The sequence below is a fragment of the Anomaloglossus baeobatrachus genome, chromosome 10 (genome assembly GCF_048569485.1).
Source record: "Anomaloglossus baeobatrachus isolate aAnoBae1 chromosome 10, aAnoBae1.hap1, whole genome shotgun sequence".
Classification (NCBI taxonomy): domain Eukaryota; kingdom Metazoa; phylum Chordata; class Amphibia; order Anura; family Aromobatidae; genus Anomaloglossus; species Anomaloglossus baeobatrachus.
The window spans coordinates 50,614,292-50,641,826 of NC_134362.1; the positions used below are offsets into that span (position 1 = coordinate 50,614,292).

The 27,535-nt window shown below is 47.2% G+C and overlaps 1 protein-coding gene across 1 annotated transcript in view; it reads left to right on the top strand.

Moving 5' to 3' along the window:
- The window catches only part of VEGFB (vascular endothelial growth factor B), a 73,094-nt gene extending 59,711 nt beyond the window's left edge, over positions 1-13,383 (top strand). The window contains exons 8-9 of the mRNA XM_075326636.1: positions 6,127-6,249; positions 8,222-13,383. Of these exons, the coding sequence (XP_075182751.1) occupies positions 6,127-6,249; positions 8,222-8,243 (145 nt within the window). The 3' untranslated portion in view covers positions 8,244-13,383. The remainder of the gene's footprint in view (positions 1-6,126; positions 6,250-8,221) is intronic.
- Positions 13,384-27,535: the final 14,152 nt, after the last annotated feature.

Genomic DNA, 27,535 nt, shown 5'->3' on the forward strand with positions numbered 1-27,535 from the left:
TCGAATATCTCAGGGGACCGCTCTGTTTTACTTATTTTTAGATGCACGCTCTGTTTTTTTTACATTCCTGTATATGTGAGATCTAATCTTTTACATGTTAATGTTCACAAGAACATATATACATTGAGCAATGTTCTACCAAAAACAACAAAAATAAGAATGTGATTGAGTAACAAAAATTAGAGACTCACATCCACAACCATAAGCAACCTTACATTATATATATATACATATATATATGCAAAACAAGGAAGCCGCGGAGACACCATCACATGTTTCTCAACGCTGGCAGGTAACTAGCCAGGTCTTTCACCGGGAAGGAACAACCACGGGAAGGGCAGTCTCCAGTCAAGGAAACCACCTATGCCAAAACATGGTATCCATCCACAGACAGCTGTTTCGGGGTATTTGCCCCTCATCAGTGTGGAGTAGGAAACTGGCTAGTGGGAGCAATGCCTAGTAGAAGACTAATTGCTCCCACTCACTGATGAGGGGCAAATACCCCGAAACAGCTGTCTGTGGATGGATACCATGTTTTGGCATAGGTGGTTTCCTTGACTGGAGACTGCCCTTCCCGTGGTTGTTCCTTCCCGGTGAAAGACCTGGCTAGTTACCTGCCAGCGTTGAGAAACATGTGATGGTGTCTCCGCGGCTTCCTTGTTTTGCATATTTCCCAGGGGGCATTGCTCTAGAATCACTGCGTTGAGAAACACGTGATGGTGCCCTGCGGTGCTGGATGTTGATCTCCCTAAGGTCAACCATCCTTACATATATATATATATATATATATATATATACACATACATACACACATACACTTACTGTATACATACAGGTGTTTCTCAATAAATTAGAATATCAAAAAGTTAATTTATTTCAGTAATTCAATATAAAGAGGGAAACGCATATATTTTATGGAGTTATTACACGCAGAGTGATCTGTTCCTATATATTATATAGAGTCGTTACACACAGAGGGATCTATTCCTATATATTATATAGAGTCGTTACACACAGAGGGATCTATTTCAAGTGTTTATTTCTGTTGATGTTGATGATTATGGCTTACAGCCCATGAAAACCCAAAAGTCATTATCTCAGAAAATTAGAATAATTACCACAAAGCACCTGCAAAGGCTTCCTAAGTATTTAAACTGGTGCCTTAGACTGGTTCAGTAGTCTACAAAATCAAGGGGAAGACTGCTGACTTGACAGATGTCCAGAAGGCAGTCATTAACACACTCCACAAGGAGGGTAAGCCACAAAAGGTCATTGCTAAAGAATCTGGCTGTTCAGAGTGCTGTATCCAAGCATATTAATGGAAAGTTGAGTGGAAGAAAAAAGTGTGGTAGAAAAAGGTGCACAAGCAACCGGGATAACCGCAGTCTTGATAGGATTGTTAAGAAAAGGCCATTCAAAAATTTATGGGACTTTCACAAGGACTGGACGCTGCTGGAGTCAGTGCTTCAAGAGCCACCACACACAGATGTATCCAGGACATGGACTACAAGTGTCGCATTCCTTGTGTCGCCACTCATGACCAATAGACAACATCAGAAGAGTCTTACCTGGGCCAAGGAGAAAAGAACTGGACTGTTCTCAGTGGTGCAAGGTGTTGTTTTCAGATGAAAGTAAATTTTGCATTTCATTTGGAAATCGCGGTCCCAGAGTCTGGAGGAAGAGTGGAGAGGCCACAATCCAAGCTGCTGAGGTCTAGTGTGAAGTCTCCACAATCAGTGATGGTTTGGGGAGCCATGTCATCTGCTGGTGTAGCTCCACTGTGTTTTATCAACACCAAAGTCAGCACAGCCGTCTACCAGGAAATGTTACAGCACTTCATGCTTCCCTCTGCCCTCAAGCTTTTTGGAGTTGGAAATTTCATATTCCAGCAGGACTTGGCCCCTGTCCACACTGCCAAAAGTACCAAAACCTGGTTTAATAACCACAGTATCACTCTGCTTGATTGGCCATCAAACTCTCCTGACCTAAACCCCATAGAGAATCTATAAGAGACACCAGAGCTAACAATGCAGATGAGCTGAAGGCTGCTATCAAAGCAACCCGGGCTTCCATAACACCTCAGCAGTGCCACAGGCTGATCACCTCTACTGTATGCCATGCCGCATTGATGCAGTAATTCATGCAAAAGGAACCCCGACCAAATATTGAGGCATTTACTGAACAGACTTTTCAGTAGGTGCCAACATGTCTGAGTTTAAAATCATTTTTTCACTTGGTCTTATATAATATTCTAACTTTCTGAGATAATGACTTTTGGGTTTTCATTGGTTGTAAGCCATAATCATCAACATTAACAGAAATAAACACTTGAAATAGATGCCTCTGTGTGTAATGACTCTATATAATATATAGGAATAGATCACTCTGTGTGTAATGACTCTACAGTGTGTCCACCCATATCCTGTCCACCGCCTTTAACTTGAGAACGGCGGCAGCTATAGGCATAGAAATGGTGTCTAGATATAGTAAAGTAGCCATGCGCTACACAATAAAACCACCTATAGCGCCACCTGGTGGAAAATAACAGTTAACATTTTTATCTCGAAAATGGAACGTGATAGAGAAAAAAAGTGAATTACAAAGTTGTAGGGCATCATCAATTCAATACGAATCGACACCTTGCATACAGAAATGCTATGATTAGAACGTGTAAAACTCACAAGGACGTGAAGCGATACCTCATGGAGACCTTCCTACAAGTCATTGGGTATGGTGGCTGTGTGGAGTGGCCTCCACGCTCACCTGAACTGACACCATTGGACTTCTTTCTGTGAGGTCACATCAAACAGCAGGTGTATGCGACCCCTCCACCAACATTGCAGGACCTACGACGACGTATCACAGATGCTTGTACAAACGTGTCACCTACCATATTGCACAACGTGCAGCAAGATACAGTATGCTGTGCAGAGTCCAGATGTGCATTGCAGCTGACGGGGGACACTTTGAGCATCAAGTCAAATGAGCGCCATATGCGTGACCAGCATTCAATGTTTTGGGGGAGTCATGGGTTTCAAATCATAGCATTTCTGTATGCAAGGTGTCGATTCGCATTGAATTGAGGATGCCCTACAATTTTTTAATTCACTTTTTTTCTCTTTCTCGTTCCGTTTTCGAGATAAAAATGCTAACTCCGTTGTTTTCCACCAGGTGGCGCTATAGGTGGTTAAATTGCGTAGCGCATGGCTACTTTACTATACCTAGACACCCACTTCTATGCCTATAGCTGCCGCCGTTCTCAAGTTAATGGCGGTGGACAGGATATGGGTGGACACACTGTATATAATATACAGTATGTTTCCCTTTTTGTATTGAATTACATTGATGTTTCTTGCCAGTCTGTCCTGAGGAAGGGAGCTGAGTCTCCTGAAACACGTTGACCTGTGCATTGAATAAAGCAACATTAATCTTTAATCCTCATGATCGGTTAGTCATTGGCGCGGCTTGGACACCCTATTCTACTACTCTCTGTTATATGTATTGAATTACTGAAATAAATTAACTTTATATGATATTCTAATTTATTTAGATTCACTTGTATATTATGCAGTCAAATACATCATACTCCACACCTTCCTCCATGAATAGAACCTATACTCCACCTTTTACTTGGCATATTCATAACTGTTTTCTACCATGTCAGCTTCGTTAAAACTTAAGCATTCAAAATGGAGTAGAGAAGGGGTTAACGCCGCGCATCAGCCAAATGAAATTGTAAAGATGTTGATGAATAATATCTTTTTTTATTTCATCGGTCTATGCGTTTCGAGGTCGAACCTCTTCCTCAGGACCAAGACATCAACAAAAGCATCTTTGTTAATGTCCTGGTCCTGAGGAAGAGGTTTCGACCTCGAAACGCATAGACCGATGAAATAAAAAAAGATATTATTCATCAACGTCTCTACAATTTCATTTGGCTGATGCGCGGCGTTAACCCCTTCTCTACTCCATTTTGAATGCTCATCCACATGGGGCTGCAGCAGACGCCATTATCTTATGCTTATCAGTGGTTGTGAATTTTACAACCAAAATAGGTGAGTGTATATCTCCTGTATATACTGCACTTGTCATCTGGTGTTACACTATCAGCGCTTCTTATTTTAGATTTATCATTAAAACTTAAAACAGACCTGTCCCCAGATTTCACAATTCAAACAGCAAACATTACTAAATATTTATCTAAGGCCTGATGAGGCTGGTGTACCGACTTGTGAAATCCATGTAAGAATGGCTGTATAATTCTTTTTGCACATTTGCTGTCTGATTTAAAAAAGAGCATTTGTTCATAAAATGCTTGTTTTAGCATCTAGCATACTAAGACGTCTGATGTTTCCCTGAAGAGGCTTCGCCTAAAAAAAAGACATTGAGTGCACATATCCAAATACAGTGCGTTTCTTGGAGAGGTTTTCATTTGAAAAACTCAAAGGGCCCGATTCATCAAATCTTTTATGCCCTTATTCTAGTGTAAGAAGCTTTAGAAAAGTCATATAATCTTGGCTCAACTGGTGGCTGCACTAAAATGATAGGACTTTTAGGGTTCTGACCTCATTTTTACCCAGTGGTGAGCGGAGCTGGGGAGCGACAGGAGCATGGTGACCACCGCTGGTCAAATTTCTTACAAGTAGTGGCATGTTCTACTCCAAAAATCTTACAGGGACTGGAGTAAGATTAGCGGTGAGGCGCACATGGAGGTGCACACTACTTCTCCGATGGTCCTGATTCATGAAGAGTGAAGAGCCATTGTGTTAGGGCCAGGTGGACGGGCAGACCCAGGAGGTGGATCCACTGGGCCAAACACCTTACTGAAGGCAAGGGGTCCGGTAGCCGGAGCACTACAGGTAGCAGGACAGTCCGTTCAAAAGAGTGGAGTGGAGAAGTCCCTGGGACCACGGAGTCACTGATGGTAGTCCGGGTGACGGAGCTCAGGTTCGGAGGCCGAGATGTTGTCAGGCAGATTCCGGAACCGATGGAGCGAGAGGATGGATCACCACAGGGATCAGAGATGGTACGGACTGACGGGATGGCAGACAGTCAGCGTTCGGGGTTCGGGAATCGTCAGGACCGGATGGCGAGGCAGGAGCGGCTCTAGAAGAGAGATAGGTAAGTATACCAGCAGAGGCAAGGAGACCTGACTCCTAGCTTAGGGAAACACGAAGAACAGGCCCCGCCCACTTGGACATTAAACCCCTTTATACCCTGTACCTGTGTGTTCAATATCCTGTCAGTGGACGCTGGCCCTTTAAGAGAGGGTCAATGACCGCGCGCGCCCTAATGCGCATGCGCGAGGCCCGGGTGCCAGAAGCCAGGGCAGGGAGCGGTGAATAGGAAGCAGGGGAGCCGGCCTGGAGCAGAGCTGCCGACAGGCGCCGGGAGCGGGGACCGGGCCGCCTGGGGACCGCAGGTGATGGGGGCTGGAGGCTGTGGAGCGGGGGACGCCTGACAGAGGAGCCGGGGAGCGAAGCAGGGAAGCCGGGGAGCGTGGCAGGTGAGCCGGGGAGCGGGGCAGGGGACCCGGGGAGCGTGACAGATTGCATGTCTTCAAGAATCAGAAGCGTCTAACGCTAACCTGGCCCCTCATCAAGACCGGCGTGAATGATGTCAATCTTGATGAATCAAGCCCCTCAAAAAACTTTACCTAAATTTTTCTGGAAGTCCAGGATGAAAATTGCAGGTATCCAATATAAAGTAATGGTGAAATGAGACACATAAGAAAGATATTAATGGTTTGAACTGCAGTAAAGAGAGAAAGAAGACAGAAATGAGGTTTGACCCTTGAGAGCAAGCCATGTTTTCCAAGCAGATTCCAAAAATACTGTTTTGTTTTTTCTTAAACATGATCCTGACTTAGCTTACAGCTTTTCCAATCCACAGTCCATGGATGTTCCACCTAAAACTATCTGAACCTAACCCAGCAATTAGGCCTTTTTAGATCTTGTAGCCACTTTTATTTTTGTAAATCCCAGACAGTTCAGCCCACGGTCACGTAGTATGGCATGATCACATACGGCAACGCATTTTATGACGTCAAAATGTATATGGAAGACTTGTTGAATTTCGGCAGATTCGCTCATCTCTAACGTGTACCCTTTTTTCCCCTTATCTCAGGTCTGCTTGTCTACCGTGTCGTCGGCGAAGAACTTTAAACCCTAAAACCTGTAAATGTGTCTGTGAGATTAGTGAAGAACAATGTAACCAACGAGGGCTAACGCTAAATAGACAGCGCTGCAGGTAAAACGATGTTATCTCTCCGTGTGCCCCTTGTGGCACCCCAGTGGTCCGGTTGCCACAGTAGCGTTGCCCTCCTAACAGAGAATGATGTTATGCCTGGAAGCAAGAAGGGGGTTCCCCACGCTAGGTAACACCAGCTGCCAACACTTTCCTTACCAGAAGGGGGAGCTCTAAAACCTGGTTTAAGGGCAGCTTCCCTGTAAATTCTGGCCTGTGGGAGGGGTTAGTCGGGAGGAAGGACGGAGGAGTAGCGAGAGAGACCAGCCCGACGTCCTGAGGACTGGAGTCCCCGAAGGACTCGTCTCAGGGAAGGGAAGAGCTAGTAAAAGGGAAGAGGAGAGAGAGAAAGAAGTCGAGAAAAGCCTGGGGAGCGGAGTGGTGACGAAGCTCACCCCAGAGCAGAGCGCTAGAGATAGGATGCTGGAGTCCTTGGTTGTTCCGGTACTGAACTCCCGGCAGAAGACTGCATGTCTTCTGGCCACACAAAACGCCCGGCGGCACAGCAGCATACTAGAGCCTGGAGCCGTTGCCAGAGGAGTGGCACCTGTAAGAGGCTCACGCCGCCTGCCATACGGGTGAGAAACAGTACAACACCAGGAAGAGGGCCACAGCATAGCTTTATGCAGCAGGGGCCTACATGGGACAGCGCAGAAGGAAGGCCTCTGAACCCACCTGGCGAGGTAGATCCCCAATTGCTTCCAGCCTGCCTGGACCTCTGTTACCATCTGAACTAGTTTCCCTGGCCTGCACCACCCACCACCAAGTAAAAAGGTAAAGAAAACTACAGTCCCTGTGTCGTCCAGTTATTGGCTGCGTTTTCGGTCCTACACCCCAATGTTAATTCCTCCATCATAGACTATATTGGCTGCCCTGGGGCCCTGTTCCACCTGTGGGGCTGTACCATCATTGCTGTATCACCATCTGCCCCGGTGGTCCCATCCAGCAGCGTCGGCCATACATTGTCAAATACCACAGGTGGCGTCACGACTCATGCCCTGTAAATATCCCACATTTAAACAACACTGCCAGGGTCACAGAGGCTGGCCCTGCCGCCGTGACCTCCCAATAGAACCGGCCCGGTCCGAAGTGCCTCACGGCCCTGGTGGGCGTGTCACCCTCATTGCACCAGTACTTGGAGAAACTAGGATAAGACTTCAGTATGCAATGTAGAAAAGCTGAAAATGGCAGCAAACGGGAGTAGTGGACCTCCTGGACCACAGGCTGCAGCTGGACTTTACCCTTTAGCGGGAGGGGCTTAACTAGGTGCCTACCCATGGTGGACGCCAGGTACCTCTACCAGTTCAGTGACCGGGACTGTGGCAGCTGACCCCCAGGACAGGAGACGGACTCTGATACAGACTCAGATGCAGGCAGGTACAGGTGGGATGACTGAGGCAGACAGGCAGGCAGGTACAGACAGGAATGGAGGGCACGGCAGGGACAAATAGGAATGGGAAGGAGAATACAGGTACTGGAGATGGGACAGGAGCAAGGGACTTGACAACTAGCTAGCAGACTGGTAGCCAAACTAACGACATTGCGCAGGCACCTTCCCTAATGGGAGGGTGCCTTGCATGTCTGGTAAATGGCGCACTGGCCCTTTAAGAGGAGGGCCGATGGGCACGCGTGCACACTCCCTAAGTGCATTCCCAGAGAGCCTGTGTGGTGTGCACAAGCCCCAGCAGGAGAGGGAGGCAAAGAAGCACATGAACGGCGGGAGGAGGACACAATCTGGCAGCGGTTATAAGTAAGTTGGCATCCCTGTAGAGACGCGGGCGCTACACCAAGGTAACAAGTTGTAAAGGAAAGGGTCAATATCTCAAGAATGGCTGAAAATATTAATACGCCGTAAATTGCTAAATTGTTTGTATTTTGTACAATATCCAATTATGAAAATGGGATTAACCCTTTAATAAAAGGCACTATACTGAAAGTGTAGCTTAATGTTCTTTCTTTACTTTTCTTCTGGCAGATGTGAGAAGCCAAGAAGCTGATAGTCACCAAGCAAAATGAAAAAAAGTTCAGTTTTCAACAGATTCAACAGAACCAGATTCTGTGACACCATACCGGTAAACACAAGATATCCACTGGGGAATAACACCCACTAAATATCATGGTTATCGTTGTGGGAGCCCCCTCCATGATATATGTACGGTCAGAACGATGTACTACTCGGCTAATGTATAAAAGGTGGACTTGCTGAAGAGTGACCTCAGGATTTGCACACAAAAAACAAAGACAATGCATACTTAACAGTGGCCAAACAGCCTAGAAAATGAATCCATTCTTATATATTTTGCAATAACATGGATAAGTTGTCTATTAACAAATATGTGAACTCAATGTGTTACCTTTAAAAGTGCCTCATATCTGCACGTAATAACCAGAAAGTGTACAATTATCCTAAATTCATGTTACCACCAAGAGGACTAACACTGACAAGGAAAGGAATCAACAGATGTGTATCAACAAATGGGGAGAGCCGTCGGATTGTGCCAAGATAGCGTGACCTGACGGTGAAAATATTCATGTAAAATGAATGAAGACTGGAGTTAGTAGAAGTCAGGCTCTCCACTGTCTCACTATTTTGACAACAGTGTGAGAATTCCTGTTTCTATACTGAGAGATACCACTGTATGTATTGAGAGATGCGGTGTGTTCAGCATGTAATCTGTGCTACTGTCTTACTTTATTCTGTATAATAATGCATAAGAAGCTATATAACGTGGATTTCTGTGTATAATGAAGCAGAAGAAGGAGAAAAGGGTGCTTATGTAATGATAAAGTCAGAATAAGATATTCCTTTACTGGTAGATGTTTTCTTACCCATTTAAAAACAGCTATATCCACTTCTTGATGATTAAACCTTTAGTTGCAGCTATGTCCTCCTCCTGACGATTAACCCTTTAGTTGAACCTATCTGCTTCTCTTGACGGTTAAGCTTTAATTCCAGCTATGTCCTCCTCTTGACGGTTAACTTTTAGTTACAGCTATTTCCTTACCTTTACAATGAACCCTTTAGTTGCAGCTATGTTCTCCTTTTCACGATTTAATCCTTACAGTGCCTGTACATCCTCCTCCTGACGATTAACCTTTTATTTGCAGCTATGTCCTCCTTTTGACGGTTAATCTTTAGTTTGAGCTATTTCCTTACCTGTACGATTAACCCTTTAGTTTCAGCTATGTCCTCCTGACGATTAACCCTTTAGTTGAACCTATGTGCTTCTCTTGACGGTTAAGCTTTAATTCCAGCTATGTCCTCCTCTTGACGGTTAACTTTTAGTTACAGCTATTTCCTTACCTTTACAATGAACCCTTTAGTTGCAGCTATGTTCTCCTTTTCACGATTAATCCTTACAGTGCCTGTACATCCTCCTCCTGACGATTAACCTTATATTTGCAGCTATGTCCTCCTTTTGACGGTTAATCTTTAGTTTGAGCTACTTCCTTACCTCTACGATTAACCCTTTAGTTTCAGCTATGTCCTCCTCTTGACGGTTATGTGCCGCCCCCGTGAAACCAGCCGAGCTGTTCGGATCCGGGTTCGCTGTGGCTCGAGGGTCTCCGGACCCGGGGGTTGTCCGGCAACTCAAATGAAGGTGGAGTATGTACAGGGGAATTTAGATATAGTTTGTGACGCCACCCGTGGTGTATGGTAATTGGTAGTACCGCCGTTGCCGTTGGGAGTACCCGGGGTGATGAAGTGGGGCAGCGAGGTGTCGTAGCCCTCCACGGGTAGGGGGAATGCCCCGGGACTCTGTGTGGGATGCCGTGGGATGCAGGGGTCACTCTCGGACTCACTCAGTCAATAAGCAGACGCTGACAACCGGGTAAACCAACTCTCTGGGTTCCACTGCCGCTGAGGGGAGCTCGTCTGGGTCCCGTGCCAGATAGTGTTGCTTGGTGATCTGTGACCTGCCTCCTGGCACTAAGTTTAACTTCAACATGGTGGCCCAGTAGTCTGAAACTTGCCTGGCCCCGCTCCCCACTATGGCTAAGTGTGGGAGCTTGCTCTCAGGGCTCACACTTGGGATTTTCTTAACCATTTGGATTGGAAAGTCCTATCCCCCTCGTTGCGCTAATGCCCCGATTCCGGAGCAGGTGGGAACAGATCATAAATGCTCCGTTCTCCTCAGGTGAATTGTCGGGTTGCCTGAAGCTACTCCCCGACCTAGGGTTGTGTACCCCGTCGTGCCTTCGGTCCCGGACCAGTGACAGTGCTAGGCTGCCGGCTGTCCTCCTTGACAGGTCCAGGCACCTTGCCACAATCCCCTGCGACCAAGGGTCCGACTCCTCTATGTCCAGACCACCGTCTGCAACCTAGACAGCTTCTCTTGGGAGCCACCGCTCCCATCCTCCTCTCACTCTCACTATTCACTACTCACTGACTACATACCTCACCTCCCCTCCCTGACCCCCCCAGGTGGGCGACTCTATTCCACTCAAGCCGTCCACTGGTGTGCCTGGTGGGTATGCTGCAGGGTTTATCTAGGATTTGATTTGCTGTTGGAGGCAACACTGTCAGATAGAGACCCAGAACCATGAGGGACTTGGAATACTGCACGGAAGGGCAGTTTGTGCAGTACCCTGTGACGACCTGATAGTCCAGGGGCGTCACAGTTAACCTTTAGTTACAGCTATTTCCTTACCTTTACAATTAACATTTTAGTGGCAGCAATGTTCTTCTTTTCACAATTAATCTTTAAAGTGCCTGTATGTCCTCCTCCTGATGATTATCCCTTTAGTTGCAGTTATGTCCTCCTCCTGATGATTATCCCTTTAGTTGCAGCTATGTCCTCCTTTTTACGATTAATCCTTAAACTGCCTGTATGTCGTCCTCTTACAGATTAACCTTTTAAAAAGCAGCTGTATTTGCCTCCTTTAGCTGTCTGCATAATACACAGGGACATCTTAACACATGGCTGATAATTAACAATATTCAGTATATAGTACTTGGTGAGAGGTGAGAACAATCCTCACCTGATTTGTGTGTTAATGTACTACTGTACATTTGTCTTTTGGCGAATTAATAAGAAAAATATGTGAATCAACTTTCCCATTGTATTCTGTGGACCATTGATTGACAAAATGGCAAAACATCAAATTAATCAGCTCTCCCTCAATTCTGCCCAGATCTGAGCAGAAGGCATGATGTCTCAAATCAGTTCCTTCCGTCTCACAGTTGGTATGTCCCAGAGAAGACAATGTCCAAGATTTTGAGCTCAATCTGGGAAAATAAAAGTAAGACCCGCAATCCTATAATACTGCTGAAAATTATCCATGTTAAAGGGAATCTGTCACCAGGTTTTTGCCCCCTAATCTGAGAGCAGCATAATATAGACAAAGATAATGATTCCAGTGATGTGTCGCTTACTGGGCTGCTTAGTGTATTGTTGATACACTGCACTGTTTAATCAGCAGTAGATTATCATTACAGGACTACTTGGCATGCTGCAGGTAGTCCAGCATATTCATGAGCTCTGTATAACTGCTAGATCTGCAGCAGAGAAAACAGTGATTATATGAAAATGACAGCAAACAACTCAGTAAGTGACACATCGCTGGAATCAGGGTCTCTGTCTCTACATTATGCTGCTCTCAGATGGGGGAGCAAAAACCTGGTGACAGATTCCCTTTAATGTCACTTGTTGGTTAAAAAAGGTCCTCTTTAAAGTGGATATGTGACCATATTTAACAACACTTACTAAATACATGACTAAGGCCGCTCTCACATAAGCGGTATTTTGCCGCTAAACTGGATCTGTAACAAATGCGTTTCAGCTCCATTAATTTGCGATGCATGCAACCGCATGTGACCTCATCTTTCCGCGATTCCATAGGAAATTAATGACGCTGAAACACATTTGTGATGGATCCGGCTTTGCGGCAAAATACCGCCGATGTGAGCGCGGCCTCAATAGGTCTCCTGTATCTGATGAGGCTGGTGTACTTACTTTGAAAATCTAAATAGATGTCCTAAATCTGATGAGGCTGGTGTACTTACTTTGAAAATCTAAATAGATGTCCTAAATCTGATGAGGCTGGTGTACTTACTTTCAAAATCTAAATCGGTGTCCTGAATCTGATGAGGCTGGTGTACTTACTTTCAAAATCTAAATAGATGTCCTAAATCTGATGAGGCTGGTGTACTTACTTTCAAAATCTAAATAGGTGTCCTAAATCTGATGAGGCTGGTGTACTTACTTTGAAAATCTAAATAGATGTCCTAAATCTGATGAGGCTGGTGTACTTACTTTCAAAATCTAAATAGGTGTCCTAAATCTGATGAGGCTGGTGTACTTACTTTCAAAATCTAAATAGGTGTCCTGAATCTGATGAGGCTGGTGTACTTACTTTCAAAATCTAAATAGATGTCCTAAATCTGATGAGGCTGGTGTACTTACTTTCAAAATCTAAATAGGTGTCCTAAATCTGATGAGGCTGGTGTACTTACTTTGAAAATCTAAATAGATGTCCTAAATCTGATGAGGCTGGTGTACTTACTTTCAAAATCTAAATAGGTGTCCTAAATCTGATGAGGCTGGTGTACTTACTTTCAAAATCTAAATAGGTGTCCTGAATCTGATGAGGCTGGTGTACTTACTTTGAAAATCTATGTCAAAATGACACTAAAATTCTGAGATTTAAATGATCTTTTTTTAAAAAGTAGCTAAAGAATGAAAAAAGCTCATGAATCTATCTATTCAGCCTCTGCCCACCCAGCCTCACTGACAGCTGCAGCTTGTACTGAGCAGTGTGAGATCTCAGCAGCAACAGGGAGGAGGGACACTGAGGTTAATCTGGCTAAATTAGCAAAAACTGAGTTCAATCCTAATTCTAAGATGAATTATCAAGTACACCGGCCTCATCAGGTGTAAGAGATCTATGAAATAATGTATGCAGTTTGAATCAGTTTGAATCAACCCTATGTTATTCCATGGGTGTAGTATGTAAGGGCCTTTAATTAATGAGATGCATAAAAGCAGCACTAATAAAGACTATATTTATTTATCCTTTCATCATGTATTAATGTATTTATCTTTCTCTACTTTGTGTTACTGAAAATATTCCCATGTATGTATATACAAAAGTATTTATACCACCATTTATCAATATATATTGTTTTCAAATGATGATGTGTGTGTACTTTTAATGATGTAAACGAAGCATATGATTGAATTGTCATGTTGCTTATGGCCGGGGGTAACCTAACCAGTCACTGGGGAATTTGGGGAACCTTTAGATATTCTGCAACGTAATATAGATAATATTATCATGTAATGTAACAAGTCACTAGGAAACATCAGATGTTTCTGACACAGTAACTTTCTCAGCTAAATTTGTTATCATAAATAAATATGGGCAGAGATAAATACTGACCTGCAAGCTGCTGCTAAAAGATATTAAGGACTATAAATACAGAAAGAAGGAAAATCACTGTTTGCTCAGTTAATTTAAGAGGTGTTGGGTAACCCACTTGTGCGTTGTACACATTTTTAGCAGTAATTATCAGTCTCCTGGAAACTGGCTGAATAGTCCTGATGAAGCAATGGGAATAAAGAAATTAAAGGGGTATTCCGAGACTAAAATATTGATGACTTAATCCATGGAGGAATGAAGGGGCAGCACAATTCCAGCAAGATCTGCAACCCCTTTATTGGTTACATAGCATTAAATGAGCCATATGGCTTGCAATGTGTCACGCTCCCCGGGTCCTCACCCCCGCTCCCTGGCTCACCTGCCACGCTCCCCGCTCTCCAGCCTCCGGTGCCCGTCCTTCCCAGGTCCCCTGGTCTCCGATCCCGGCGCCCGACGGCTTCCCAGGCCCTGGCCGGCTCCCCTGCGTCCTCCTCGCAGCCTCCTTCCCTGGCTTCTGGCACCCGGGCGGCGCGCATGCGCATTAGGGCGCGCGCGCGGTCACTGACCCTTTCTTAAAGGGCCAGCGTCCATTAACAGGAAATGAGGCTAAACAGGTACAGGGTATATAGGGGGTTATTGTCCAAGGGGGCGGGGCCTGATCTTCGTGTTTCCTAAGCTAGGAGTCAGGTCTCCTGGTGTTTCTGTGCATGTACTTACCTATCTCTCTCGTAGAGCCGTGCCTGCCTCGCCATCCAGTCCTGCCGTATCCCGAACCCCGAACGCTGTCCATCTGCCATCCTGACAGTCCGCACCATCCCGGATCCCTGCGGTGACTCATCACCTCGCTCCAAAGGTTCCGGACCCCGCCTGACATCATCTCGGCTTCCGAACCAGAGCTGCGTCACCCGGACTACCACCCGTGACTCCGTGGTCCCAGGGACTTCTCCGCTATACTCGTGTGCACGGACTGTTCTGCTGTTTATAGTGCTCCAGCTACCGGACTCTTTACTACCATCTAGGAGTTCGGCCCAGTGGATCCACCTCCTGGGTCTGCCCGTCCACCTGGCCCTGACAGTAAGATCAGGCCATGGATCCCGCTGCAGCACTAGCAGCCGTACAGGAGGAACTCCAACGCCAGCGTGAGACTCAGACCCGCATGCTGCAATTCATGTCTTCTGTGGACGCCCGCCTGAACACGCTACAAGCGGCAGTTACGACTTCGACATCCCGGGCTTCCACTAGTCAAGCCACGGCTCCCGCTCCTGTGGCGACTTCTTCAGATACCACCAGACTTCGGTTGGCTTCACCACCCCGGTACGCCGGAGACCCCAAGACCTGCAGGGGATTCTTAAACCAATGCTCCCTCCATTTCACGCAGCTGCCGCATTTGTTTGCCTCCGACCAAGCCAAGGTCGCCTTCATCATGTCCCATCTAGAGGGTGAGGCACTGGCGTGGATGAACCCCTTGTGGGAGAAGGGGGATCCTGTGACCACGAACATCCAGGACTTCCTGCAGGCATTCCGTGGTACCTTCGATGAGCCCGGACGCGCCTCCGCGTCTGCTTCGTCTCTTCTCCGCTTACGTCAGGGGACTCTGACGGTGGGTCAATACGCGATCCGGTTTCGCACCCTGGCCTCAGAACTAGGGTGGAACAACGAGGCCCTAACCGCCGCCTTCTGGGAAGGACTCTCAGGGCGAATTAAAGACGAGCTGGCGGGTCGTGACGTACCGACCACCCTAGATGCCCTGATTGCCCTAGCGACTCGAGTGGACATTCGCTTTCAGGAGCGATCCAAGGAAGCGTCCCGTGAGAGACGTCCGGTACGGCATTCCCCTCCTCCGCAGAAACCCTCCGTACTTCAGTCATCGACAGCTGGGGCTCCCGTCCACGAGCCCATGCAGATCGACCGAGTGTGTCAGTCTGAACAACGTCGAGCAGATCGGCTCGCCAAGGGTCTCTGCTTTTACTGCGGTGAGGGCACACACCTGCTACGCTCCTGTCCAGAGAGGCCGGGAAACTCCAAAGCCTAGGGTTGGTAGGAGAGGCCACCCTAGGTGCTGGGACTCTCTCTGACCCGGTTACATGGACAGTGCAAGTGACAACGGGAGAGACGCGGTTCACGGCTGATGCCTACCTCGATTCCGGGGCAGCAGGCAATTTCATCCAGCAGACCACGGTGGACAAGTACCGGGTGCCTGTTATTCCACTCGACAAGCCCCTAGTGATTGCCCCGGTGGATGGGAGACCCCTCTCTGACACCATCTCCTGGATCACCAGGCCGGTCGAACTGCGTATCGGTGCCCTTCACACCGAGAACATCGCTTTCTACGTCCTCCCACACATGTCCCACCAGATCCTGCTGGGACTTCCATGGTTGCGGACACACGAACCATCAGTCAGTTGGGGCACTGGCGAAATCACCCGATGGGGCTCTTCGTGTCATGAGAGGTGCCTAAAGTCCATACAACCCATCTGACGACCTCCGGTTCCAGAGAACCTACCGGGGCTGCCCTCGGCCTATTGGTCCTTTGCAGATGTTTTTGATAAAAAGGAATCCGAGGTACTGCCGCCACATCGCCCATACGATTGTGCCATCGACCTGCTCCCAGGAACAACACCACCACGAGGACGGATATATCCTTTATCTCCAGCCAAAACAAGGGCCATGTCTGCTTACATCTCAGAGAGCCTGGCAAGGGGGTTCATTCGGAGATCCTCCTCTCCTGCTGGAGCAGGCTTCTTCTTTGTCAAGAAGAAAGAGGGCGACTTACGCCCATGCATAGACTACCGGGGTTTGAATCAAATCACCGTAAAAAACAAGTACCCACTGCCGCTCATTCCCGAATTGTTTGACCGGCTTAGAGGAGCTCGTGTGTTCACCAAGCTGGATCTTCGGGGTGCTTACAATCTGGTACGCATCCGCTCTGGTGACGAATGGAAAACCGCGTTCAATACGCGCGATGGACATTATGAATACTGCGTGATGCCCTTCGGCCTGTGTAACGCTCCTGCCGTCTTTCAAGAACTGGTGAACGACGTGTTCCGGGACCTTCTCTACATCTGTGTGGTAGTGTATCTAGATGACATCCTTGTCTTCTCTCCGGACCTCCAAACCCACAGAGAAAACGTACAGCTGGTTCTACAAAGACTGAGAGAGAATCGTCTGTACGCAAAGTATGAGAAGTGTGTCTTTGAGCAGTCTTCTCTCCCCTTCCTGGGGTACATCATCTCTGATACCGGACTGCAGATGGATCCCAAGAAGGTCTCCGCCATTCTCAACTGGCCTCCTCCTTCTGGACTGAAGGCAATCCAACGCTTCCTGGGATTCGCCAACTACTACCGCCAGTTCATCCCTCACTTCTCTGCCTTGACTGCTCCTCTCTCCGCCCTGACTAAGAAGGAGGCTAATCCTAAGGACTGGTCACCTGCGGCTGACGCCGCGTTTGGCTCTCTGAAGCGGGCATTTGCCTCCTCTCCTGTACTTCACCGTCCGGAGTTAAACCGCCAGTTCACCTTGGAGGTGGATGCCTCCTCCTCAGGAGCCGGAGCAGTGCTCATGCAAAAGTCCTCCTCCGGGAAGATGGTGACTTGCGGATTCTTCTCCAAGGGCTTCTCAGCGCCTGAACGCAACTACACCATCGGTGACCGAGAGCTCTTGGCAGTCAAACTGGCTTTGGAGGAATGGCGCTACCTCCTGGAAGGGGCAGTGTACCCCGTGATTATTTACACGGACCACAAGAACTTGGAATACCTGCGGTCCGCTCAGCGACTGAACCCACGGCAAGCCAGGTGGTCCCTATTCTTTGCCAGGTTTGATTTCCAGCTCCACTTCCGACCCGCGGACAAGAATGTACGTGCTGATGCCTTGTCCAGGTCTTTCATGCCCATGGAGCAGGAGGAAGAGACTACCCAACCCATCATCTGTCCTAGCAAAATCATTCCGGTGGCCCCTGTCACCCTGGCCCAGATACCGCCTGGGAAGACCTATGTCTCCGAGGTAGACAGGGAAAAAGTGTTACACTGGGGTCATGCCTCGAAAACAGCCGGTCATGCTGGTCAGAAAAAGACATGGGGTGCGATTGTACGTCATTACTGGTGGCCATCCCTTCGCACGGACGTCGCTGCTTTTGTATCCGCCTGTTCCTCTTGTGCCAGGAACAAGACGCCCAAACACCTCCCATATGGCCGTCTTCTGCCTCTGCCGATACCGTCAGTTCCGTGGCAACACATAGCAATGGACTTTATTACGGACTTGCCATTGTCCTCCGGACACACAGTCATATGGGTCGTGGTGGACCGGTTCTCTAAAATGGCCCATTTCGTCCCTATGGCTGGACTGCCCTCTGCTCAGGAACTCGCGGACGCCTTTATACAACACATCTTCCGCTTGCATGGCTTCCCATTACACATCGTATCCGACAGAGGAACTCAGTTCACCTCCTGCTTCTGGAGGGCTCTCTGTAAACATCTGGGAGTGACTCTGGACTTTTCATCTGCATACCATCCTCAGTCTAATGGCCAGGTAGAGAGGGTCAATCAAATCTTGACCACTTTCCTACGTCACTATGTTAACGCCCATCACGACGACTGGTCCGCTCTTCTTCCTTGGGCTGAATTCTCCCACAACCACCACGTCAGTGAGTCCTCCTCCAGCTCTCCCTTCCATGTCGTTTACGGACTTCAGCCTTCCATCCCATTGCCTGTATCTCCTTCTTCGGATGTCCCTGCTGCAGATACAGTAGCCCGTGACTTTGCAACCATTTGGGACTCTGTCAAAGCGTCCCTTGGACGTGCTTCCCTGCGGATGAAAAGACACGCTGACAAGAAACGTCTGGACCCTCCGTGTTTCTCTCCTGGAGATCTCGTCTGGCTTGCTTCCCAGTACGTCCGCCTGAAGATACCATCATACAAGCTGGGCCCTCGCTACATCGGGCCGTTTAAAGTCCTCAACAAGATCAATGAGGTCTCCTACAAGCTACAGCTCCCGGCCACGATGAGGATACCCAACTCATTCCACGTCTCCCTGCTCAAGCCGGTTGTCCTTGGTCCCTTCTCCGCTGCTGCCAGTCCGGCTCCTCCACCTATTGCCGATGTCGACATCTATGCGGTAAGGGATATCGTGGCCATGAAGACCGTACGAGGTCGACAGTTCTTCCTGGTGGACTGGGAAGGGTATGGTCCTGAGGATAGGTCCTGAGAGCCCAGGGAGAACGTGGGCACTCCTCTGATCCGTGCCTTCATGTCCCGGTTGCGGGGAGGGGGGCGTGGGGGGGGGGTACTGTCACGCTCCCCGGGTCCTCACCCCCGCTCCCCGGCTCACCTGCCACGCTCCCCGCTCTCCAGCCTCCGGTGCCCGTCCTTCCCAGGTCCCCTGGTCTCCGATCCCGGCGCCCGACGGCTTCCCAGGCCCTGGCCGGCTCCCCTGCGTCCTCCTCGCAGCCTCCTTCCCTGGCTTCTGGCACCCGGGCGGCGCGCATGCGCATTAGGGCGCGCGCGCGGTCACTGACCCTTTCTTAAAGGGCCAGCGTCCATTAACAGGAAATGAGGCTAAACAGGTACAGGGTATATAGGGGGTTATTGTCCAAGGGGGCGGGGCCTGATCTTCGTGTTTCCTAAGCTAGGAGTCAGGTCTCCTGGTGTTTCTGTGCATGTACTTACCTATCTCTCTCGTAGAGCCGTGCCTGCCTCGCCATCCAGTCCTGCCGTATCCCGAACCCCGAACGCTGTCCATCTGCCATCCTGACAGTCCGCACCATCCCGGATCCCTGCGGTGACTCATCACCTCGCTCCAAAGGTTCCGGACCCCGCCTGACATCATCTCGGCTTCCGAACCAGAGCTGCGTCACCCGGACTACCACCCGTGACTCCGTGGTCCCAGGGACTTCTCCGCTATACTCGTGTGCACGGACTGTTCTGCTGTTTATAGTGCTCCAGCTACCGGACTCTTTACTACCATCTAGGAGTTCGGCCCAGTGGATCCACCTCCTGGGTCTGCCCGTCCACCTGGCCCTGACACAATGTTACACATTTATGTTATAACTAGCTGTACTACCCGACTTCGCCCGGGTTAATAACTGTTGTTAACAAAATAGAATGTATTAACAAAAATTTACTCTGCACACAAAAACCACAAAACAAATAGATAGAAATGTAATTATTAAAAGGCAAAAACTAAGCTAATAGAAGAATTTCACAACATATATTTCAACACCACAGATATTCCACACAGATTTAACTAAATTGGCCAAGTAATGTGCTCTGTCTGTCTCTTTCTCCGTCTGTCTCTTTCTCCGTCTGTCTCTTTCCCCGTCTGTGTCTTTCCCCGTCTGTCTCTTTCCCCGTCTGTCTCTTTCCCCGTCTGACTCTTTCCCCGTCTGACTCTTTCCCCGTCTGCCTGTCTCTGTCTGTGTCTCTTTTTTGTCTGTCTCTATCTCTGTTTCTTTCCCCATCTGTCTTTTTCTAGGTCTGTCTCTTTCTAAGTCTGTCTCTTTCTAGGTCTGTCTCTTTCCCAGGTCTGTCTCTTTCCCTGTCTGTCTCCCCATCTCTTTGTCTGTGTCTTTTCCTGTCTGTCTCTTTTCATGTCTGCCTGTCTCTGTCTGTCTCTTTCCTTGTCTGTCTCTATTTCTCTGTCTCTTACCCCATCTGTCTCTATCAAGGTCTGTGTCTTTCCCCATCTATCTTTGTCTCTTTCTGGCTGTCTCCTCCTTCCTTGTCTGCCTGTCTCTGTCCCTGTCTGCATGTCTGTCTGTCTCTTTCCCCATCTGTCTCTTTCCCCGTCTGTCTCTTTCCCCGTCTGTCTCTTTCCAGGTCTGTCTCTTTCCAGGTCTGTCTCTGTCTGTCTCTTACCAGGTCTGTCTCTTTCCAGGTCTGTCTCTGTCTGTCTCTTTCACCGTTTGTCTCTGTCTCTTTCCCTATCTGTCTCTATCTCTCTGTCTGTCTGTCTCTCTGTCTGTCTGTCTCTCTCCGTCTCCCCACCGACATTTTATTACCTTACATATAATCTTCTTATACTATGAATGTCTTTTGTTCCTATAGCAACCAATTACAGCTCCTACTAATAACCTGTAGTTCCAGGCTCCATTTACTTTAATGGAGGCATATTTTTTTGGAGAGTAACTGTAAAGCGCGGGGTTAAATTGTCCTGTCAAAACATAGTCTACGACGTTCCCTGGGTAAATGAGGTGTCTGTGCAAATTTTCGTAATTGTAAATACAACGGTGCGGATACACTTTTTGTTTCACTTTTTCCCCATTATGTAGATAGGGGCAAAATTGGTAAATTGGAACACGCGGGGTTAAAATTTCGCCTCACAACATAGCCTATGACGCTCTTGGGGTCCAGACGTGTGAGTGTGCAAAATTTTGTGGCTGTAGCTGCGACGGTGCAGATGCCAATCCCGGACATACATACATACACATACATAGATACATACATACATACATTCAGCTTTATATATTAGACTAGCTGTAGTACCTGGCATTGCCCGGGATAGTAACTGTCTCTCTGCCAGTCTCTGTCTGTGTGTCGCTGTCTGTCTGTCTCTCTGTCTGTCTCTTTCCTTGTCTGTCTGTGTCCATGTCTCTGTCTGACTATTTCTATCTCTGTCTGTATTTGTATCAGTCTATTGGTCTCCATCTCTGTGTCTGTCTGTCTCTCTCTATCTCTGTGTCTGTCTCTGTGTGTGTGTCTGTCTGTCTCTTTCTCCGTCTGTCTCTTTTCCGTCTGTCTTGGTCTGTCTCTTTCCAGGGCTGTCTCTTTCCAGGTCTGTCTCTTTCCCCGTCTGTCTCTTTCGCCATCTGTCTCTTTCCCCGTCTGTCTCTTTCCCCGTCTGTCTCTTTCCCCGTCTGTCTCTTTTCCGTCTGTCTTGGTCTGTCTCTTTCCAGGTCTGTCTCTTTCCAGGTCTGTCTCTTTCCAGGTCTGTCTCTTTGCCCGTCTGTCTCTTTACCCATCTGTCTCTGTCTGTGTCTCTGCCTGTCTGTCTCTTTCCCCGTCTGTCTCTTTCCCCGTCTGTCTCTTTTCCGTCTGTCTTGGTCTGTCTCTTTCCAGGTCTGTCTCTTTTCAGGGCTGTCTCTTTGCCCATCTGTCTCTGTCTGTGTCTCTGCCTGTCTGTCTCTTTCCCCGTCTGTCTCTTTCCCCGTCTGTCTCTTTTCCGTCTGTCTTGGTCTGTCTCTTTCCAGGTCTGTCTCTTTTCAGGGCTGTCTCTTTGCCCATCTGTCTCTGTCTGTGTCTCTGCCTGTCTGTCTTTTTCTGTCTCTCTATCCATCTCTCCACCGACATCATATAACCTCACGCATAAGCTTCAACTAACAGTTTATTTTGTTCCTATAGCAACCACTGACAGTTGCTATTAATAGCCTATAGCTCCCACCTCCATTCAGTTTAATGGCTGCAGGATTTTAGAGACTAACTGTAAAGCACGGGGTTAATTTTTACTGTCAAAACATAGTCTATGACGTTCCCTGCGTCACATGAGGCGTCTGTGCAAAATTTCGTGATTGTAAATGCGACGGGTGACGGTGCGGATTCCTTTAGCGGACATGCACACACACACACACAAACACATACACTCAGCTTTATATATTAGATTGTGTGGGCACTATGATTAGTGCATTGCCATACAATGAAGATACACTGGAGATAAAAATTAGAGAACAAAACACAATTTCCTAAATGTTGCGGTCATTGTGTCGTCCTATGTGAATATATCCTGGCATGAGTAAACTTGCAGTATTTTATTTCATAAATTCAATTTATTCCAAAGCACTTAATAAAAATGTTAATGAGATAAATGTAAAAGAACACTGATCAAAAATAGAGAACACTTTCAGATACCTGCAACTTACTGGTGTTAATCTGGCACTTGGTGCTAATTTCCTTCATTATCTGAAAAACCCTATGTAACTGGCAGCCTAACTTTCCAGTTTGCACTGACTTTGCAAAAATGGTGTGCCGTTCCAAAGTGACTGAAACCCTCCAGCAGCAGGTTGTCCAGATGCAGGCCAAAGGTGTGACCCTATCAGCCATAGCGAGAGAAGATGGTCATTCCAAGTCTGTGCTTTCGAGAATATTGCATCTTTACAACATCACAAACTCTTTCAAGTCCCTCAAGAAGGCTGGTCACCCTTGAAAGACAAATGTAAGAGAAGACAGTATAATGCAGAGAATCTCCGTGAGTAATCGTTTCCACATAGCAACTGGAATTGCTTTGCAGTTCAGCACTGAACAGGGTAAGGATCTATCTCATCATCCAGTGTCGTAATGTTTAAGAGCATTTGGACTGAAAGCCCACTCTGCAGCGACCAAACTTCTCACTTGCGGAAAGAATCAAAAGGCTAGACTCACCTTTGGTGAGGAGCATGTTGTGTGGACAGAGGAGAAGTGGTGCACTGTTCATTTTAGTGATGAAAGCAAGCTTAATTTATTTCTGTCTCATGGGAAACATTATGTTCATCGAGAAACTGGGGAAAGATTGAACCCAAAGTGTGTTAAGAAGTCAGTGAAAGGTGGTGGAGGAAGTGTCATGGTTTTGGGAATGTTTTCTGCTGCAGGAGTTGGACCTCTCATACAGCTACATGGCAGAGTGACTGCAAGTGTGGATCAGAACCTTCTTCAACAACAAGTGGTTCATCACTCAGTCAACCAGCAATTTTCCTTGCAGGACAATGCCCCCTGTCACACAGCAAAACAGGTAAAGCAGTTCCTTGAAACAGAAAACATTGAAACAATGAAATGGCCACAGCCCAGAGTCCTGATCTAAATCCAATAGAAAACCTCTGGAAAATGCTTGGTGACAAAGTTATGACCAAGAAACCCACAATAGTCAAAGAACTGTGGAAGAGACTGGAAGAAGAGTGGACCAAAATCCCACCAGAGCAGTGTGAGAGACTAGTGATGCCTGTGGCCACAGATGTGCTGAAGTCATTCACAGCGATGGCCGGTGCACGTCCTACTGATTGGTGACTGTTGTTACCTGCAGACATTTTAGCTATAATCTTTCTCTATGCTACAGTCATTGCTGTCCTCTAATTATGATCATCACGTTTTTGGCAAAATAAAGGGTTTATGGTAATATACGGTACTTTGGATCTTTTGTAAAACCCTGTTCTAGTGGCATGGTGTGCCCCTTACAAAAAACCTTCAAATGTTCATCAATGTAGATTACATTATTTCTGAAAAACACAAGTGATCATACAGTGTTCTCTAATTTTGATCTCCAGTGTAAAGTATATTTCGAGATAGAAAATGGTTGGTATTAGTAATATTTCCACTATTTTTCTGCACTAGTGATTATACATGAAGCCTCAGGGGAGTCGCCCGTGTAGCTGACGTAATCGACCTTGGCTTCTGTTAGTATTCTCACCAGCAATATTGATTAATGACAGAAATGGGATACAAAGAATTAAAGACATTTCTTCACCGGGCATTGACATTTCTGAACTTTTGGATAGTACAAGTGATAAACTGATATCTGAATGACCCCTTAGGGTTTTTTCTGACTCCGCTCTACAGCTGATGTCAGGTGGAAGATCAGATATTTGGATTTCAAGGAGCCAATTGCTTGATTCCCATTGAAATGAGACAATAATAATATTTAGTCACTTATATAGCGCTATTAATTCCATAGTGCTTTGCATATGTCATCTTTGTACCGGTTGCGGATGGTGTAGGGGCAGCAAGCGAGATTAGTGGACCACAGGGGGACCAGGGCTTACCCTTTAGTGGGAGGGGCTTAACTAAGCGCCCACCTCGAGGTAGACGCCAGGTGCCACTCCCAGGGCAGTGACCGGGACTGTGTTAGCTGATCCCCAGGACAGCAAATGGACTCAGGTATAAGCACAGGTGAAGGTAGATACAGGTGTAATGGCTGCGACGGGCAGGCAGGTGGGGACGGACATATATGGTGGTCACGGCAGGGACAGATAGGTATGGAAAGTCAGGTACAGGTGACGGACACAAAGATAACGGAACAGGAGCAGAAGAACCTGACAACTAGCTAGACAGACTGGGAAACTGACTAAGGTGTTGCACAGGCACCACCCCTAAGGGGAGGGTGCCTTAAATGCATAGTGCCTCTCAGCCATAGGAAGAGAAGCATTTCCAGAAATAGGTTCCGGCCCTTTAAGAGGAGGGTCGGTGTGCGCCTGCATGCCCTAAGCACACTTCTGGGATACCTGGGCTGCATGCAAGGCCAACAGCACACGTGGATGGCCGGGGGAGTGCAGGAGAGGACATGACCTGGCCGGCGTAGCATCCCTCCAGGGACACCGGCGCTACAATCATTAATGTCCCCATTGGGGCTCACAATCTAAATTCTCTATCAGTATGTCTTTGGAGTCTGGGAGGAAATTAGAAAACCTCGAGGAAACCCACACAAATACAATTTCAGTCTAGTAATGGCTTATACGCCTTTCCTAATTTAAAAAGCATGCAAGCTTGTCCGAGCATATAATACAGTGGATAAAAAAAAAAGTTTACACACCCCTGATAGAATGCAAGGTTTTTGTCAGTAAAAAAGAAAAATCATAGGAAGAAAAAACTCTGAACTTTTTCCACCTCTATGTCACCCACAATCAATACAAATCCATTGAAGAACACACAAATCGTTTTGAGGAGGAAAATAAAACTAAAATAATGTAGTTGCATAAGTGTGAACACCCTCTTCTAATTAAGGATGTGGTTATGTTCAGACATAAACAATCATTTTGCAACTCAAGTTAAATAATAGTACATAGCTGCCATCATTTACAGGGATTCTGTTAGCCGTTCTAGTAGGATTTGCTTAGTTGGATTTTACAGCAAAATTCATGGTCCCTAAACAGCTTACAACACAGCAAAGGGATCTCATTGTTGAAAGTTATCAGTCAAGAGAATGGTATAAACATTTTTCCAATGGATTAGATATATGTTATGATCCGGTAACCATGGAAGATTACATAAAACGCCCATTGGTGAAAAAACACCAAGAAAACAGGAGTAGTTGGAACCTGGGCTGACCGCAATCCCCTAACTATCAGACCACACTAGAAGTAGCCGTAGAGTGTTCCTAAAAACCTAGACGCCACGTCACAGCCTGAGAAACTAGCTACGCCTCACAGTAAGAAATGAGGAAATCTACCTTGCCTCAGAGTAGTCCCCAAAGGAGTAGATCACCCCCCACATATAAAGATTATGGTGATGTAGGAAAACACGATACACAGATAGGAAAAATAGATTTAGCAAAGGCAAGGACCAACTAACTTGATACAAAGAAAAGGAAAGGAAACTGATTGTGGTCAGTGCAAAATCCCTATAGAAAAATACCAAACTCCTGATAGCAAAAAAGAACGACCTCACCCCCACTATATCAAGTACTCCTGTAAATAATGGGAGAATAAAATACCAAAAAAAGCACAAAAATACAGAAGAGCAAATAATCAAGTTAGACAGGGAGAAAAATCCCTTTTCCTGCAGGAGAGCCAGCAAAGGGAGGGGAAACACAATGCTCACAACACAAAAGAAACCAAACTTCACCTGCAAGAAAACAGATACAAAGCAAAACAAAGAAAACAACCACCCTAAGGTGTAAACCAGGAATCAAGGAAAAAACTAACTTATCTGCAGAAGTCTTGCTCAGGGAAACAGGGACGGACCGAACGCCAAGCCAGGAACAGGACTGAAGAAAATACAATTATAACCGGCGCCAGCAAGGCAAAAAGTGCTCTCCTATATAGACCAGACTTGTCTGCAATAGGACTTCCCTAATTAAAAATTAACGCCGACACCTGTCTGAGTCACAGGCTCAGATTCAGCTCCACTAACATTCCTGGCCACCAGATGGAGCTTCAAAACAGCACCCGCACAGACTACATTCACAACAGATATACCATGGAGCTCTGTGAAGATGTCATCAAGAAGTGGCTTAAATTTGTTAGAACAGTGACATTACCGAGAACTGTATGTGGGTGAAAAATTGATGAAAAGACAAAAATGGTCGGGAGGTCAGATTCAAGGAAGATATGGTATCAGGCAGAGAGCAAGTCAGGGAAGTGCATACTAGGCTCTCATTCCCAACACTGGGTAACTTAAAAAATCTGTGAAGGGAGCTTGGCTCCTCCGAAGTTGGGTTCTCTTCTCAGGGGCCCAATCTCCATAATTTCATTGAGCTTGTAGACCGGTGTGACGCCCCTGGACTATCAGGTCGTCCCAGGGTATTGCACAATCTGCCCTTCGGTGCAATATCCACCTCCTTTTTGGTTATGGGTCCCCATCTACATGGTGTTGCCTACATTAGCTAATCAAAATCCTAGGTACACTCTGCACCACACCCACCAAACACACCAGTGGACGGCCTGAGTGCAATAGGATCGCCCACCTGGGGGGTTGGAGAGGGGAGGTCAGGAGTGTCAGGAGAGGAGAGTGTTTTGTTGGAAGTGAAAGGGATCGGGGCAAGGGGCACGGAACTGTCAAGGAGGACAGCCAGCGGCCTTGCACCATCACCGGGCTGGGACCAGGGCAAGACAGGGTACGTGGACCCTAGGTCAGGGAGTAGCTTCAGGCAACCTGACAATTTACCTGACAAGAACGGAGCCTTCAAGATCCGCTCTCCGCCCGCTCCAAAATCAGGGTACTAGCGCAACGAGGAGGATAGGACTTTCCACTCAAACGGTCCAGAAAATCTCAAGCGTGAACCCTGAGAGCAAGCTCCCACACTTAGCCATAGTGGGGAGCGGGACCTGGCAAGTTCCAGACTACCGGGACCAACAGAGAAGTAAACTTAGTGCCAGGAGGCAGGTCACGGATCACCAGGCAACACCATTGGGGACAGGACCCGAACTAGCTCGCCTCAGTGCCAGCGGTATCCAGAACTTTGGTTTATCCAGTTGTCGGTGTAAGATTAATGGACTGAGTGAGTATGAAAGTGACTTCCTTCTCACCCAACGGCACTC